Below are 16242 nucleotides of genomic sequence, written 5' to 3'. Positions count from 1 at the left end.
AGGAAAGCAACAGAGGCTTTCTTTCATACATGCATATAGGAAACATTTATTAAGCACCAGCACGGTGTCAGACATTAAAAACATAATACTAAAGAAGACAATTCCTACCTTAAAGGACAGATAGTGTGATAGGAGGAACTTGATTTGTTTTGCCATGTTTTTGTTTTGCATCTTTGAAGGTGACTTTTGAGCATTAAAAAGACTATCACTAATTTAAGGTTTAAAAAATGAAAAGTCAACATATTAAAATTTTGTAATTTAAAATGTAGTTTTCAACACAAAAGAAAACAAATTTTTATTTTTTTTTTTTTTTTTTTTTTTTTACTTTTTTTTTTTTTTTTTTTCTTTTTTACAAACCCTTGTGTCGAGGGCTGACTTTCAATAGATCGCAGCGAGGGAGCTGCTCTGCTACGTACGAAACCCCGACCCAGAAGCAGGTCGTCTACGAATGGTTTAGCACCAGGTTCCCCACGAACGTGCGTTGCGTGACGGGCGAGGGAAAACAAATTTTTAAAAAGTCCCATTACATTTCTTATTCTATTTGTAGGTTTAGTGAAATTTAGCAGTTCCTTAAAAGGGAACTTTTACACTTAAATTTCTTTAAATATTTAAAACTATATTTACATATTTCAAATGTTTTATTTTCTCTTTTTTTAAAAAATATTTTATTGATTTATTTGAGACAGAAAATGAGAGAAATAGAGAGCATGAGCAGGGTGAGGAACAGAGGGAGAAGCAGGCTCCATGCTGAGCCGGGAGCCCTATACAGGGCTCAGTCAGCTCAGTCGCAGGACTCCAGGATCATCTGAGCCAAAGGCAGACAATTAACCAACTGACCCACCCTTTATTATCTCTTTAAAGTACTTCAGTTGTTTGCCTAACAAAACATTGAGTTTCAGAGTAACTATATTTATTTAGTAGTAAATTAAAATACAACTATCATATAAGTATGGTGAATCTTAGATTATTTTTACCATTTGTAAGGCTACTAAAGGTATCTTTTACCTTCCAACATAAAAGTTTATCAAAATGAATTATTCAATGGCATATTTTAAATTAAACCAGCAAGGCTAATCTATTAATCTTAATATGATAATTTTTTTAATTAGAAATACTTTCGAGACCAAATATTTACAAATTGTCTTTAAATTTAATATGAAAAATATTAATACTGAAAGCTTGTTTTACTTTATTTCTGTACCTAATACTTAATCATCAGTGGTTAAAAACGACTAAGGAGGGCAGCAGCAGTTTAGCGCCGCCTGCAGCCCGGGGTGTGATCCTGGAGACCCAGGATGGAGTCCCGCGTCGGGCTCCCTGCGTGGAGCCTGCTTCTCTCTCTGCCTGTGTCTCTGCCTCTTTCTCTCTCTCTCTGTGTCTCTATGAATAAATAAATAAGTAAAAAATCTTTTTAAAAAAATGACTAAGGAATATTATGCTACTTCGAGCAAGATGGGTGGAGGAGTGGTTACCATCTTGGTACACTGAGGTTATTTATCAACCAGAAAGACTGGCCTGGAATGCAGGAATTAATTCTTACAGATGACATCCATTGGGTGCCCTGAACTCCAGTTATAGTCCTAGAATAGGAACCCCCACATTTATGAAAAGGCTGGACTCAAAGCTATGGGCACTCACATTCACCTTATACATAAGTTAAATCTTCTGTCTGGTTTGAAATTGCTATATCCTGACAAGGATATAGCTTGCTTTAATTTGCATTTCTTTCACTGTCTTAAGACTGTGTACTGTTTTTTATGGTTCTAAAGATACATCTCTCTGATCCTTTGTAACCAACTTTAATTCTTCTGTAAATGTTTTGACCATTACGGTCTGATTGGAGTGAACAGGATTCTGTTCTCTCAATGTTCCTGCTTACCAGGGCCACAATTCTTTCTTTCTTTCTTTCTTTCTTTCTTTCTTTCTTTCTTTCTTTCTTTCTTTTCTTTCTTTTCTTTCTTTTCTTTCTTTTCTTTCTTTTCTTTCTTTTCTTTCTTTTCTTTCTTTTCTTTCTTTTCTTTCTTTTCTTTCTTTTCTTTCTTTCTTTTCTTTCTTTTCTTTCTTTCTCCTCCCTCCCTCCCTCCCTCCCTCCCTCCCTCCCTCCCTCCCTCCCTCCTTTCCTTTCCTTTCCTTTCCTTTCCTTTCCTTTCCTTTCCTTTCCTTTCCTTTCCTTTCCTTTCCTTTCCTTCTTTCCTTCCTTTTTTTTTTTCTTTCTGATTTTATGAAAGACACAGAGAGAGAGGCAGAGACATAGGCAGAGAGACAAGAAGGCTCCCTGCAAGGATCCTGATGTGGGACTTGATCCTGGGATTCCGGGATCATCCCCTGAGCTGAAGGCAGATGCTCAACTGCTTAGCCACCCAGGCATCCCAACAAGGCTACAATTCTTATAGATAATAAAATGACATTCAGTTTTATTCTACACATCCCTCATGGCTCTATCTAGCTCTTGAATCATAACCTGAAATCACAATCCTGACTTGGGAGAGACCACTGTGATATACTTGATGGGATTTGTCAGTTGATTCATAACTAGCTGTTCCTCAGCGTGTTCAGATATGACATATCCACCTTGTGGGGGCTGAAAACAGCATTACTCTTCTTGCTCAGCCATGATCCAGTTGTGTCATCTTGAGCAAGTTATTTAACTGCTTTGGGCCTCAATTTCCTCATTTGTATATAGCAAGAACTCTTAGTTCTAAAATCCTATTTTCTGCTAAGTTCTAATGTAGTGTCTGAAATATTGGTGCTATACTGTGCTTTGTTAGGCATTGCTCAATAATTAACTAAATTTTATCTTCTTGGAAATTGTCATAATTATGGAGAACAGTGAGATAATAAGTGGTTTTACTTTCTTCCAGATCTTTGATGATGCGTACAAATCCCAGCTTAGTTGTGTGGTTGTGGATGACATTGAGAGACTGCTTGGTAAGTAATTACCTTTCCCATTGTACTATCTTTGCCTTATTATACTAATGTCTCACAAATTACAAGAGAAAAATAACGGGTATTTATAAACTCTAGGGCAATAGAAATACTTTTCTTATAAGGAATTATGCTATCTGTTATATCTGAAGTCAATGATGGTATTCATGTTAAATATGCCTTATGACGTTAACACCATTATAAACTGCTTTCCTGTAAGGGCCCACACCTCATATTATTTTGTTTATTCCACAGAGTTCCCTGCCCATAATAAATGATTAGTAATTTCTATTGATGGATATATTTGCTATTTAATACCTCTGAGCTGCCTGTACCCCAGAGTTTCCACTTGGGAGAAGCTGCAAGTTCTCTTGTACCTCAGTGTCTGTTTTATAAGAATGAGTCACTGTTATAATGCATTTATTCCATATTTATCTAATTTTTGCAATGAAATAAAATGTACCTGTTTTATAAGAAGAAAGGCTGTTCCCTTCCTTACTTATCTCATAGAGTAATTACGCAAACAAAAATGGGATAACAATGTTAAAAACATTCTGAAAGTTAAAAGTGCTCTACAGTAATTTTTAAAAATATAGATTTACCATCTCTTATATTGAAATGCACAGGATACAAAGATGAAAAATAAGACAGTCCCTGAATGCAACTCATAAGGTGTAATCTTCCAGTAAATGTCAGAAAAATGTTGTTACTTACGTTTTATTCCATTGCAAAAATTAGATAAATCTGGAATAAATGTATTATAATAGTGACTTGGAATGCTGTGTAACTGTATTGAAATTGAACCCACATGGTGACTTCATAAACTTCTGAAAATACTACCTAAAATCTGAGTAATCCCTTCTTCAGCTATCCAAAATGGTGTAGTAATGATTTCAAGTTAACTGCTCTTACCACATTTGCCTCATGATTTTCAGACTTGCTTTAGGTCCTCTGTTATTTATTTTTCTTGTTTCTTAAAGCAGTGTTTGTTATAAAGATATACCTTTCTGTATAAAGGTGTATCTGAGGTCTTCTTAATTTGATAGTTTTATTTAGTGACGTGACCTAGGGTTTTGGTCTGCTGTTTTTGATACATTTCAGCCCAGTTTATAGGATTATTTCTTTAAAAGCCTTTAAGCACAAACTCATAGCTCTGTGTAAATTCCTTTATCTAAACACAATTGAGATGTGTGGTCATAGCAACACTACTATGTCAGGAATGTGTGCCCTCTGAGTATATTTTCACTTGTATGAATAGTTATTATCTGTACTTGTTTGTTAATTTATTCGACAAGTAAGCTGAGCCCTTACTACTGTGTTAGAATTATTAGGGTCAGAAAAAATGCGTAACATGCTGTCGTTATAACATAATATTGGTGAATATTATCATAAAGTAGAATATATCATGTGTTCTGGATATTCAGAAAAAAGAAAGATCACTTTTGACTTCAGAGGGCTGTTGTCTGAAGATAGTTCTAAGCACAAGGCAAGGGTGCATACATATGCAGTATGCAGAGGAATCCAAGGAAGGGGGATTTATGCTGAATCTTGAAGTTTGACAGAAAGTTTTAGAAAGTTCTCTGTTCTTCACTGTCTGAGGACCAGTCTTGGTGACCCTCCTATCATTTCAGTTATATTGAAGTACCTTGCTTAGATGATTACTTGCCATCTCTCCCTCTATTCATTTTCTAGTATGCTTTGTTGCCTGTGAGCTTACTGTATGACCATGATTTGCAGTAATTTCTTGGAAACAGTTGGTAAATCACCTGGGGGCTTTTTCTTCCTTAAAAAAAAAAAACAAAAAACAACTGTCTCTGACTATTGGACAAAGATGTCTATCTGAACTCAAAATAGGTATTTAGAAGCTTTTAAAAAAATTTATAGATGAGAGTTGTTATATAATGTTTTAAACATTTAAGTTATTGGATATATTATTTTTCTAATTATCATAGTTGCATGAAAGTTATTTAGGACTGTGTTTACTTTTGATGCAGAAAAACCTGAATATTTGGACTATGTGCATATGTGTATCAAATCCCTAAAACATAACAATGTTTTTCTTCTAGATTATGTACCTATTGGCCCTCGATTTTCTAATCTGGTATTACAGGCTCTTCTCGTGTTACTCAAAAAGGCACCTCCTCAGGTAAAAATAATATAAAAAACATTTTCACAGAATTTGTCCAATATATTGCATGTAATGGTGCAAATAAGCTGCTAAATAAGCAAGCTATCATACACATTTCAAATTATGTTGTGGTCATGGAAAAGTCATCTAGTCTCACCTTCTGTTTTAAGGTAAATGATTTCTTAACAGGGAAATTTCCTTTCTAAAGATCCCAAAATCCTAGTTATAATTAGTTTTGTTTTTGTAGCTCTGTGAATTCCCCAGCATATTACACATCCCTAGCTGCCTCCATCTTCCATGAGAGTTTATGATATTCCTGTAGTAGGGATTGAATATACATTCCCATTTGTTTTGTTTTTCATTTCATAGATAGTTTCCTAAGAATTTGTATTTGGGGTTATTCATTTTCTGTAGGCAATTTTTTCTTTTTCTTTCCTTTTTAAAAAGAAAAAGCTTAGTTAAACACTAAGCTTGAATTATTTCTCTTGTATTGTGTGGCACTTTTGAGGAGGGAGTTCATAGTCAGGATCTTTGTTCATGTGGTTGCATTTTCACTGATGTGGCTACTGGAGATTGGTGATTTTGATAACTAATTTAAAAGTAATCTATGAGGGTTGGTTAAATATGTTAATTATGTAGAGGCTGCCAGAGCATGTTTGGCTATGATACAAGACACAAATTCTATTGATTGATTTTGTGTACTGTAACCTTTGAGAAATGCCAAAGACAGATACAAAAGGGTTAAGCACTAACTTGAAAAATATCTTAATGTATAGATGGCAATCTTGTATTTGAAGTTAGAGATATTAACTAGGCTGTATAGAGAATATTTCACGTTAAGTGGGTGAATCTGCTTTTTAATTTAACTGTTAAAATTGTATGTGTGTGCTTGTGTGTGTCAGAACTAAAAGTGATGCACTTGTCTTGATTTTCAAGAATTTTTTTGTTTTTTGTTTTTGTATTTCTAGAATAGTGAAAAGAAACATAAAGTGTGACAGTCTTGAAAGTTTACTGCATATATGCATTGTAAGGATTTTGTAATCATTTTTCCATAAACTATCATTCCCAGTAATCAGAGTTTTATTAGTTCATCCTAAAGCTGAAATTAGAAAAGTGAATATATTTTTCCCTTCTCTGATTCCTTCAATAAGTAGGTAAATAGATAAATCTAAAGTTGCTGGAAAAGGAGCGCCCAGGTGGCTTAGTCAGTTAAACATCTGACTCTTGATTTTGGCTCAGGTTATGATCTGAGAGTCCTGAGATCGAGCCCTGCTCTAGGCGCCCCATTCAGTGGGGAGTCTGCTTGCCTTCCTCTCCCTCTGCCCCTCCCTCTGCTCACACACACACACACACACACACATACACACACGCTCGCTCTGTCTCTGTCTCTCTCAAATAGATAAATAAAACTTTAAATAAAGTTGTTGGAAAAAAGTAAATAACCTCAACATCCATATATATCACAAAATGAGTCCTTTCCTATGATATAGCATTTTAAAAATTATTAGAGGGGCACCTGGATGGCTCAGTTGGTTGAGCATCTGCCTTCAGCTTGCGTTGTGATCCTGAAGCTGGGATTGAGCCCTGCATCGGGCCCCCTGCTTCTCCCTTTCCTCCCCACTCATGCTCTCTCTCACTATCTCTGTCTCTCTCTGTCTCTCAAATAAATAAAATATTTAAAACAAATCTTTTTTTAATTATTAGATTGGGGGACTTTCTCCAGGCATTTAAATTTATATCTTATTCAGTCTTTAACTAAAAAGAACCTATGCTAAAAGCTGTTGGGAGAAGAAAGAATAATTTTTCAATTATATTTTTTAAACTGCTTGTCCTTTACATTGTTAAATATATTTATTTAAACAGGAAGACATCCTCTAGTTGAGAATTATTTGTAAATCCAAAATAGATATGAATAGAAATAAATACAGCATATTAAAAAAAGACTTGCAACATTTTGTTAAAGAGTTGGGAAGGGGATCCCTGGGTGGCGCAGCGGTTTAGCGCCTGCCTTTGGCCCAGGGTGCGATCCTGGAGACCCAGGATCGAATCCCACGTCGGGTTCCCGGTGCATGGAGCCCGCTTCTCCCTCTGCCTATGTCTCTGCCTCTCTCTCTCTCTCACTGTGTGCCTATCATAAATTAAAAAAAAAAAAGAGTTGGGAATAGGGATGCCTGGGTGGCTCAGTGGTTGGGCACTTGCCTTTAGCTCAGGTCATGATCCTGGGATCTGGGATCCAGTCCCGCATCAGGCTCCCTGTGAGGAGCCTGCTTCTCCCTCTGCCTGCATCTCTGCCTCTCTCTCTCTCTCTCTCTCTCTCTCTCTCTCTGTTTGTGTCTCTCATGAATAAATAAATAAATCTTTTTAAAAAAATAAAGACTTGGGAATAACTTTCCAGTTTGTAAAAATAATTGTGAAATTCTTGAGGAAACGAACATTTTCTAATGTTTTAAAATCTTACTTACAGTGTCTTCTGGCACAGGTTCATACAGATGTACTTCATGAATAACTTATTCAACAAAAAAATATAGATAACTTGCTTCTTAAGATGTTTCTTTAGTGTCCGCTTATTTTGGTGGGCTTAAGTATTTTGTGTTGTTATAATTTATATTTGGTAAGGTATGATTCAAAAATAAATAAATTTCAAATGGCCAATAAGAACATAAAAAGATACTCAACATCGTTAGCCATCAGGGAAGTGCAAATCAAAGCCACAGTGAGATACCACTTCATACCCACCAGAATGGCCATAACCAAAAAGTCAGATAATAAGTGTTGCTGTACATATAGAAACTGGAACCCTTATACACTGTTGGTGGGAATATAAAAATTGTGCACCCTTTGGAAAATAGCAGTTCCTCAAAAGATTAGAGACAAAGCTATAATATGACCCAACAATTTAGATACGTACCCCATAGAAATGAAAATATATGTCCTCACAGAAGCTTATAGATATGTTCAAAACAGCATTATTCATAATAGCCAAGAAATGGACACAACCTAGATATTCACAAATAAACTATGGTATATCCATACAATGGAATATCATTCAGCAATAAAAAGAAAACAAATCCTGATACGTGCTACAACATGGATGAACCTTGAAAACAAGGTTTTAAACAAAAGGAGCCAATGAAAAAGACCACAGATTGTTTGATTCCATTTGTATGAAGTGTCCAGAACTGGCAAATCTGTAGAGACAGAACCTAGTAGATTCATGGTTGCCTAGGACCAGGAGGGGTGGATAGTGAGAATGAGAGGTGACTGCTAATGGGTGCGGGGTTTCTTTTTGGGGTGTTTCACATGTTCAGAAATTGATCATGATGATAGTTGTACCTGCTGTAAATATACTAAAAACCATTGACTAACACACTTTAAATCAGTGAATCGTGTGTTCTGTGACTTATATCTCAGTAAAACAGATGCTTTAAAAAAGAGAGTGATTGAAAAGCTATATAATTGTTGAAAGGAGGATTATAGGGAAAGCTGGAAGCAAGGAGTGAGCATCTCCTTGCTAGGTACATGGCCCAGTTTGGGAGAAGTCCTAGCAACAGGGATTGGATCATTCAAAAGGGATATGGAATGAATTTCTCTAAGGACTGGAAAGGAAGGGCATTGGAATATGTTAAAATCCAAAGATAGATCTGGTTACCTTAGTGAGTGGAAATCACTAAGTGATTGGAAATGGCAGAGATTCTCTTTTAAGGATTACCAGCCTGTCATTAATCAGAATGTGGTGACTCTGGCCTGGACTGCTGGATGATGCCCTGCTGTATAAATAAGTATGTCAGTAGCAGGAGAAGTTAATGTTTCAGATATTCCTAGTTGACATATATTTAACAAAATAAAAATGTGCTTTCTCTGTCCCACCTTGCTTTTTAAATTAGTATGTATTCTCTCAGGAGAATAAGGGAAATTTTTCAGGCTGATCCAGTGTTGAGGATATTTGTCTTTCTGAAGTGGAAGCATTCACTTCATCAAACCATTATCCATGTAGGTTTTTCAGATGTTTTCAATTAAATATTAAAAGTGTATGAATCTGAGTGTTGTGGAGCTACCTAGGTGGTAGAAAACTATTGTTTTTAATCACCATCAAGAAAACAGAAGTTGAAGGCATTTTTCTTTAAAAAGAGGAACTGTATGTGTATACAATAATCATATCAGTCACAGAATCCTTAATATTCCATTTGTTGTAATTCCAGCTTTCACACAGAAAAATTATGTGTGCATGTGTGCACATGCTCAAATAAAAGAATCCCTTCAGGGGCACTATGTTGTTATGTATCTAGATATTCTCTTTTCTCCTCCTCCCCTCCCCCACGCCCCTCCCTCATTGTAAATTGGCTTATTAAAACTGGCTCACAAGCCTTCTTTTTTTCCCTTTGTGATTGCTTTGGTCCTGGATTTTCAGTGTAGGACTAAGAATTCAAGTCAGATTTCAGTTACTAGGATAATTTTCTTTGAATTTTAAATTTTTTGAAGTAAATGCATAGATTTTTAATGAACCCAGTATTCAGTGGGTTTGCTTTAAATTTAGCTGGAGAGTTAATTTCATGATTGATTTATTAGCCCTTTGAAAGTATAAAAAGTGGTATCTGTAGTTCATGAGGACTGAAAAACATCATCACATTTTGTTTAGCATCTTTTTAAAACCAATTAAAAGCTTTTCTAAAATGGATTGAACAGGAGAAAATAAAACATGTTCCCTAGGTCTTTATTTCAATCAAGTTGCCCTGTGTTGTGCAGGAGAAGAGATCGAGGGGGGGTAGAGCACTGAAAAGGGCTGTCCCAGCAGGGAGCCGCGCCGGAGAAAAGGGCTGCTCTGAGAAAGCCCCCGGCCTGCTTCATCTACATGCAGAGTCACACAAGGCATGGGGGTGCTCACCGGCACCACAGAGGTTTCACATGTGCTTCCCTGCTGATTCCTGTGAAAAGCTAACAATTGGCTCGGAGGGTAAAAGACCACTGCAGTTCACCCTCCCCGAGCTGGATGTACAATTTGTCCAGTGTTAGGAAATGTCCGGCTTAGCAGTGAGAGGCTTGAAGACACCCCTCCTTCCAGTGAGATTCCTAAAGCTGGCTCTTTTACTCAGTGACACTGGGCTCTTTTCAGGTTTTGCAGATTTATGGAAGTTGAGGGGAATGTGCTTTTCAACATGAGGAGGATGAAAGCCTTAGTCTTAATGTCAAGGAAGAAGCAGTAGGAGCCATAAGGCCAGGTAAATCTTCCCACAACCTGCAGCACCGATGGCTTTATGATTTTCCCCATAGAGCTCTTCTGACACCTTATTTTTCTTTTTGGGAGACAAAGTGCCCGAAAAGGAACTTCTCAAGATCTTAAATGACATGACTTCCCAGTTTCCTCAACAAGTGCAGGAGTAGTTAAGCCCATTAACCTGACTGCTTCGGTGCTAGGTTTACTTGATACGTTGGGGAATCAGATTGGAAGACAGCATCTGTAGCTACCAGAATGGCCTTGTAATTTATGGAGAACCCATTCTTCTTTGAGTTCATTTTAGTAGTATATAGAAAATGGTAGCATCTCTTGAGGTACTTGGGTAAATGGCTACCTCTACTCTCAGCTGGCCAGAAGTGCAGTGCCCCCACCCAGTGCCACACAGCACCACCCAGCCTTCCCCAGGGTTGATAAGAACTGATGTCTTAGTCCACCTGTAGCTCCTTTACAGCGTACCAGTTAGAAAATTCTTTGGAAACTGTAAACTCTTACAAGAGAAGATCACTCTGAATTCATAGTAATATTAGTGAAGTAGAATTTAGACTTAACAATTGTTAGAGTTTCAATTAAAGTAAAAGTTGCTGAAAAAATAACTTCCTCACTGCTCTGGCACATAGGAATATTACCTAATAAGAAAGAAGTAGGATTTAGAGCGGGGACTGGCATCACATACCAATAAAAAATATAGTGAGCTGCTAGTGGGAACTTAGCAGGTGGATTTGTTTGTCCCATGGATTTCATTTTAACATTACCAGTCTCTAGACAGTATTGCTTTTTATGTAATTCTGACACAACATCTGAGTACAGTCTTACTTCAGAGATGTTATTAGGAAGTCTTGATAATATTAAGCAACTCTTCAGCCTTTGGGTTGCTTCAGCGAAATAAGCAGATAATGGAAGAGACTCCAAATTGTGCAGGCCTAAACACGAGTATCTCTCCATCTATCTGTTCAAAATTAACTCTGGCTAATGACTACAATATGACTCAATATGATGTATAACCACTTTAGGAAAGAGGTGTAGTCATTTTGCCAGACACATTAATTGTAATCACTGGTGTGGTGACTTGTGTATTGGACTGCTTTGGTGAGGAAAAGCTGTATGCCAGTTGACAATTTAGTGGCCCAGTTTTTCCATTTAATTAAGTCAGTGACATTAGATGGCTACTGTATTTTATAAAATTCTTTTTTTTTTTAAGATTTTATTTATTTGTTCATGAGAGACATAAGAGAGACTGGCAGAGCCACAGGCAGAGGGAGAAGCAGGCTCCATGCAGGGAGCCCGACGTGAGACTCGATCCCGGATCCCCAGGATCAGGCCCTGGGCTGAAGGCGGTGCTAAACCGCTGAGCCACCCAGGGTGCCCTATAAAATTCTTTATGCATTGCTTAGCATATAGTAGGTTGTCTCAGTAAATTGAATATATGTATTACATATATAAGTAGAATGATTTTAGATACTTAAAAACTAGTGAAAGAAATTTGGTGAGTCCTTTTATAAAACCTTGCTATGGATACCCACTGGATAAAACCATGTTTTCAGGGGTACCTGGCTAGTTCAGTTGGTAGAGCATGCAAGTCTTGATCTTAGGGTCATGAGTTGACAAGCCCCATGTTGGGTGTGGAACCTACTTAAAAAATAAATCAAGTAAATAAATAAATACACACATTTTAAAAAACATGTTTTCAAAACATATTTTGTGTGGTAGAGCCCATCTATAATAGGTATTAATGAATACAAAAAGTTATGGCATGTATATACCACTTTCAGCTAACTCAGAATTAAATATCTAAGTTTAATCATCAGGGAACTGCTAATGGTGCTGAGACACAATGTTTTCTCACTGCCAGAATGTCTTCACCAAGCCCCATTGCCTTAAATATATTATTGTAACATGACAGTGTTAGAAACACATTGACTTTAGTACCATAGTATTCCACAGTGCCATGAGTCTAGTTGTGAGGACCCTGTCTGCAGAACTGACTCTGTACTGGAGTCAGAAAACCTGAGTTTGAGTCTTAGTTCAGTCCACTTTGAACTAGTCCCTTAATATCTTTGTGTATTTCTTCACCTGTAAAATGAGGATAATTCTCCCTGCCTTACCTATCCATTGAGGGCCAAATAAAATAATGTATAGTGAAGTCCTCTATAAACCTGTGGACTACACAGATAGAAGGTATTGGTACTTTATTATGAAAAGCATAGAGTTACTGAACAGTAGGAATCTGCCATTGTCCACAGAGATGCCATTTGTAAAGGATTGATTTATAGAGTCGTATCCTAACATCTTCAAAAAGATAATGGGTGTTCTCTTGATTTGAATATTCCCATTGCTTGGGGCTCAAGGGTTGACCATCTCTGATTCTGTTTGTTCCTGTTTTGTGACTGTTTCAAAGTTCTTAGAGGGTCTACTGTTTCATTAAGACTATTGTATGGAACTAGACATGTATTTTCCAGTTTGTTTAAAGAAAAGAAGTGCATTTAGATAGTCCACAGAATCTTTTTAGCTTGTAAGATAGGAAAACTAAAGACTGCAACTGCTATATGTGGCAGATGTCATAGAAAGTGACAGGCACAGCCTATGCCCAAGCACAGCTTCCCTCATTCACAATACTGGGGAAAAAAATAAGTATGTCTTGCTTCCCTATACCCCATGTGCTGGAATTTAAAAGCTTCCTAAGTACTTTGGTCTGAGAATTGGAGATCCCTCTTATAAATGAAGAATGAAATAGAGACAGGAATTTCAGGACTCAACAGGGTAAGGAGTAGAGGAAGGAACAGGGCTTTTAGCCGTTGTCAGATCCCTGAGGACACTACCTATTATGTTTATCTTCAGCCTCCAAGGACTCCCTACCTATTTGCTTTTTCCCTGCAGCCATCTGTTGATTATGACTAAAGCTCCTCTTTTCTTGTAACCCAAGGTAGAACAGAGTAGTGTAGCACAGCTTCTTTGCTGCTCTTGCCCCTGAAACAAATACACAGATCTTTGGACATTTCCTAGGGCTTTATACTGCATGGTGTAACAACTGTTGGGTAAGAAGAGCCAATAAGAGGAATCTTACAAAATGTCCAGAACAATCCATCAATATTCCTGATAGTTATTGGGATACAGGTGGAATGAGGTATTGATCTTTTTAAGTCACTACTTGATCTATAGCTACATCTTCATCTTGACAACCTTCCTTACTTCATATTGGGGAATGGAAATAGTACTTCCACAAGGCAGACTCCAGACAATCTGTGTGGCTCTGCCTTTTCTTTCCTTTTTTTCTTTTTTTAAATCATTTAGGCTATGTGGATGATAATATTTACTACGAATGGGTATTTTGAAGATGGTAGGTCTTAACTACACATAGAACTGGCATTGGCAGTGTGAATAAGAGCACAGGAGTTAGAATTAAAAGACTTAAATTTGAACCCAGTCACTTCTGAGCCTCAATTTTCACTTTCTAGAATAGGAACAATAGTGATATTGAAGTTGAGAATGTGAGAATTAAATAAGATAAATGTGTATCATAGTTCTCTGTAAACTGCAAAGCACAACTCAGTTATTAGTTTATTATTCACTTCAAAGAAAACTCTAACTCTGTCTTTCCTCACACACAAAATATATAAAACCAACAGAGCAACCAGCCCATATCAAAGGAGCTCGGCTCCATGTGGCTGCTGCTGGAGAAACCAGACCCAGAAATGCTGAAGAAAGAGCATAGCAGCTTTCTCTGACATCCATCTTGCTCCTGCAGCCCCTACCTGCCTTGGACAGCCCTGGGGCAAGTGGAAGAAGGGGGCCAGTTTCCAGAATAAGAGGGACAATAATGGGAAGGGAGGACAGAGAGAAATAACCAGGTGACAGCAGTCAGATGGAAAACTCTGGCCACTCAGCTAGTGACTGTGTCAGAAACTGCCTGCATAACTGTCAAGTCACCTTTCACTTAATCTTGAGTTGCTCTCTGAGTATGCTATCAGTCAAAGAAAAAAGGACTGGGGCTGTGAGAGGGTAATACTAAAATTATTTCTTGTAATTGCCTTTATATCAACAGTCCCCCAACTTTCTGAATGCATACCCCCGCCAGTAAAAAACAAAACAAAAACCATTTGAGCTTGTCTTTCCAACATTTTAATACATCTCTTGTTCTATAAGATGATGTTCATTTTAAAACATATAGAAAAAGGATAATTTTTTAAAGAATGCAGTCAAAAATAAAAATAAAAGAAAGTTCTATTATTTCTCCATCTTAAAGGCACCTACTATACCCCAGATGGTAGTATTATAGGTGATTTTTTCCACCTTATTTCCTATATTTTATAAACTTTTTGACAGTAAGCATTTATAACTTTGTAATCAGGAAAAAAGAAAAATTTAAAGTGTATACTGTTTTCACCTTTAACTAGCAGTAAAGAACTGTCAAAATTCTTTAATTCCAGTCCTTCCAACTGATTTGCTGTTTGCCTAATAGAATTAAATGTAGCTTTGTCTCTAAGCTTGTCTATGTGTAATTTTTTTTTAACATTGTTTTTTCTTTTAAGGCTGATTTAATTTAAGGTCTGGTCTGTAAGACACCCTGTGGTCCTGAGAGGAAAAGTGTGAAAGTGTCTCATGCCTCTCACAGTTGTCCTTGGAGACCCACCTGGCATTTAGCTCAGTGTTGTGCTCTTCCAGTGGAACTCATGATGCTGGAATGCCAGTGTGACCAAGGTTGACTAAGATAGATGGTGACAGTTCTATTACATTCTATAGAAAGGCAGTGGGAACGTTTTTTCCCCATCCAAAAATATTTCTTTTGATATGCAAGTTTGAAATATTACTTTTTAGAGTTGTACTTTTACTAGGATGTACACTTAATAAGCATTTCTTCCACACTGTAGAAATAAAGAATGAATCTGACACTTGTATGTGCCCTCAAAGAGCTTATAATCCAGAACCATCTGTTCAGTTGTGCAGTTTGTGTATAAAGTGTGTCCAAGGTCAAGTGACAATTGAGAGTTAACATTCAGCTCATATCCTGCTCACCAAGCCATCCACCTATGTGTGCAGATGAGGCTACATCTGCTCTGAGTGGGGTTGCTGGATATGTAGATACCAAAAAAAGACACCTAGTTAAATTTGAATTCCAGAAAGATTGTCAAATAATTTTTTGGTATATCTGATGCAGTGTTTGGGGGCATACTTTTATTTAAGGCTTTATCTGGCAATCTTAGCCCTGAGAGTTACTCATACAAGGTGCTGGGGCTTTAGAGGATGGGGCAAGGATAGCTGCATGCTTCTTGCTAGTTCATCTACCTTCTAAGGGTTTTGTTTTTTGTTTTTTACTTAACTGAGTACCCCTGTCATAATCCGGTGAGGGAGAAAGATGTGTAAACATGATGCATCTCGTTAAGTTTTGTAAGTTGTGTGGGTTCTGGTGGACTGTAAAGGAAAGCTCCGTTTTACGGAGAAAATCTGCAAATGTTCCACAAATAGTTATTGGTCTTGGTCTTGAAAGATGAGTAGAATGGAGGTTTAGCAGGGCTGTTGTGCCACGCTAAGTAATTCCAGCTCTGAAGCAATGGGGAGAGATAATGAAGGATGTATCTATGCCAGAATCAGCAAATTTTTATTATTTATTTATTTATTATTTATTATACCCTAACTGATTGGATATTGAAGCATATGTTTTGTGTATAGTTACTTATCTCAGGCTTCATATGGCACATTCAGTTTCACTGGAGATAAGAATAGAAATTTGTAAGAAATTAAAAGCTTTATTTTTTTCAAATGATGGAAGTTTAACCTCTTTAAATATCTATTATGGTTATATTTTAGCCTTTTTTATTTTTATTTTTATTTATTTATTTTTTTAACTTTAGCCTTTTTTAAGAGGAAAAAGTTGCTCATACATTTTTGGTCTGAACTAAAGTATAATAAACACTATTTTAAGAATAAGGATAAAGGGAAGCCTGGGTGGCTCAGTGGTTTA

The 16242-nt window shown here is 36.8% G+C and overlaps 1 protein-coding gene across 3 annotated transcripts in view; it reads left to right on the top strand.

Moving 5' to 3' along the window:
• NSF (N-ethylmaleimide sensitive factor, vesicle fusing ATPase) overlaps positions 1-16242 on the top strand; it is a 145029-nt gene that overhangs the window by 110494 nt on the left and 18293 nt on the right. For all 3 annotated transcript variants that reach the window (XM_035721208.2, XM_049114627.1, XM_049114628.1), the window contains exons 16-17: positions 2862-2928; positions 4992-5071. In XM_035721208.2, coding sequence (XP_035577101.1) covers positions 2862-2928; positions 4992-5071 — 147 coding nt within the window. The remainder of the gene's footprint in view (positions 1-2861; positions 2929-4991; positions 5072-16242) is intronic.

The sequence above is a fragment of the Canis lupus genome, chromosome 9, assembly GCF_003254725.2.
Source record: "Canis lupus dingo isolate Sandy chromosome 9, ASM325472v2, whole genome shotgun sequence".
NCBI classification, from domain to species: domain Eukaryota; kingdom Metazoa; phylum Chordata; class Mammalia; order Carnivora; family Canidae; genus Canis; species Canis lupus.
Note: the sequence above shows the minus strand (reverse complement) of the source record. Positions and strands in the feature narration are given on the sequence as shown.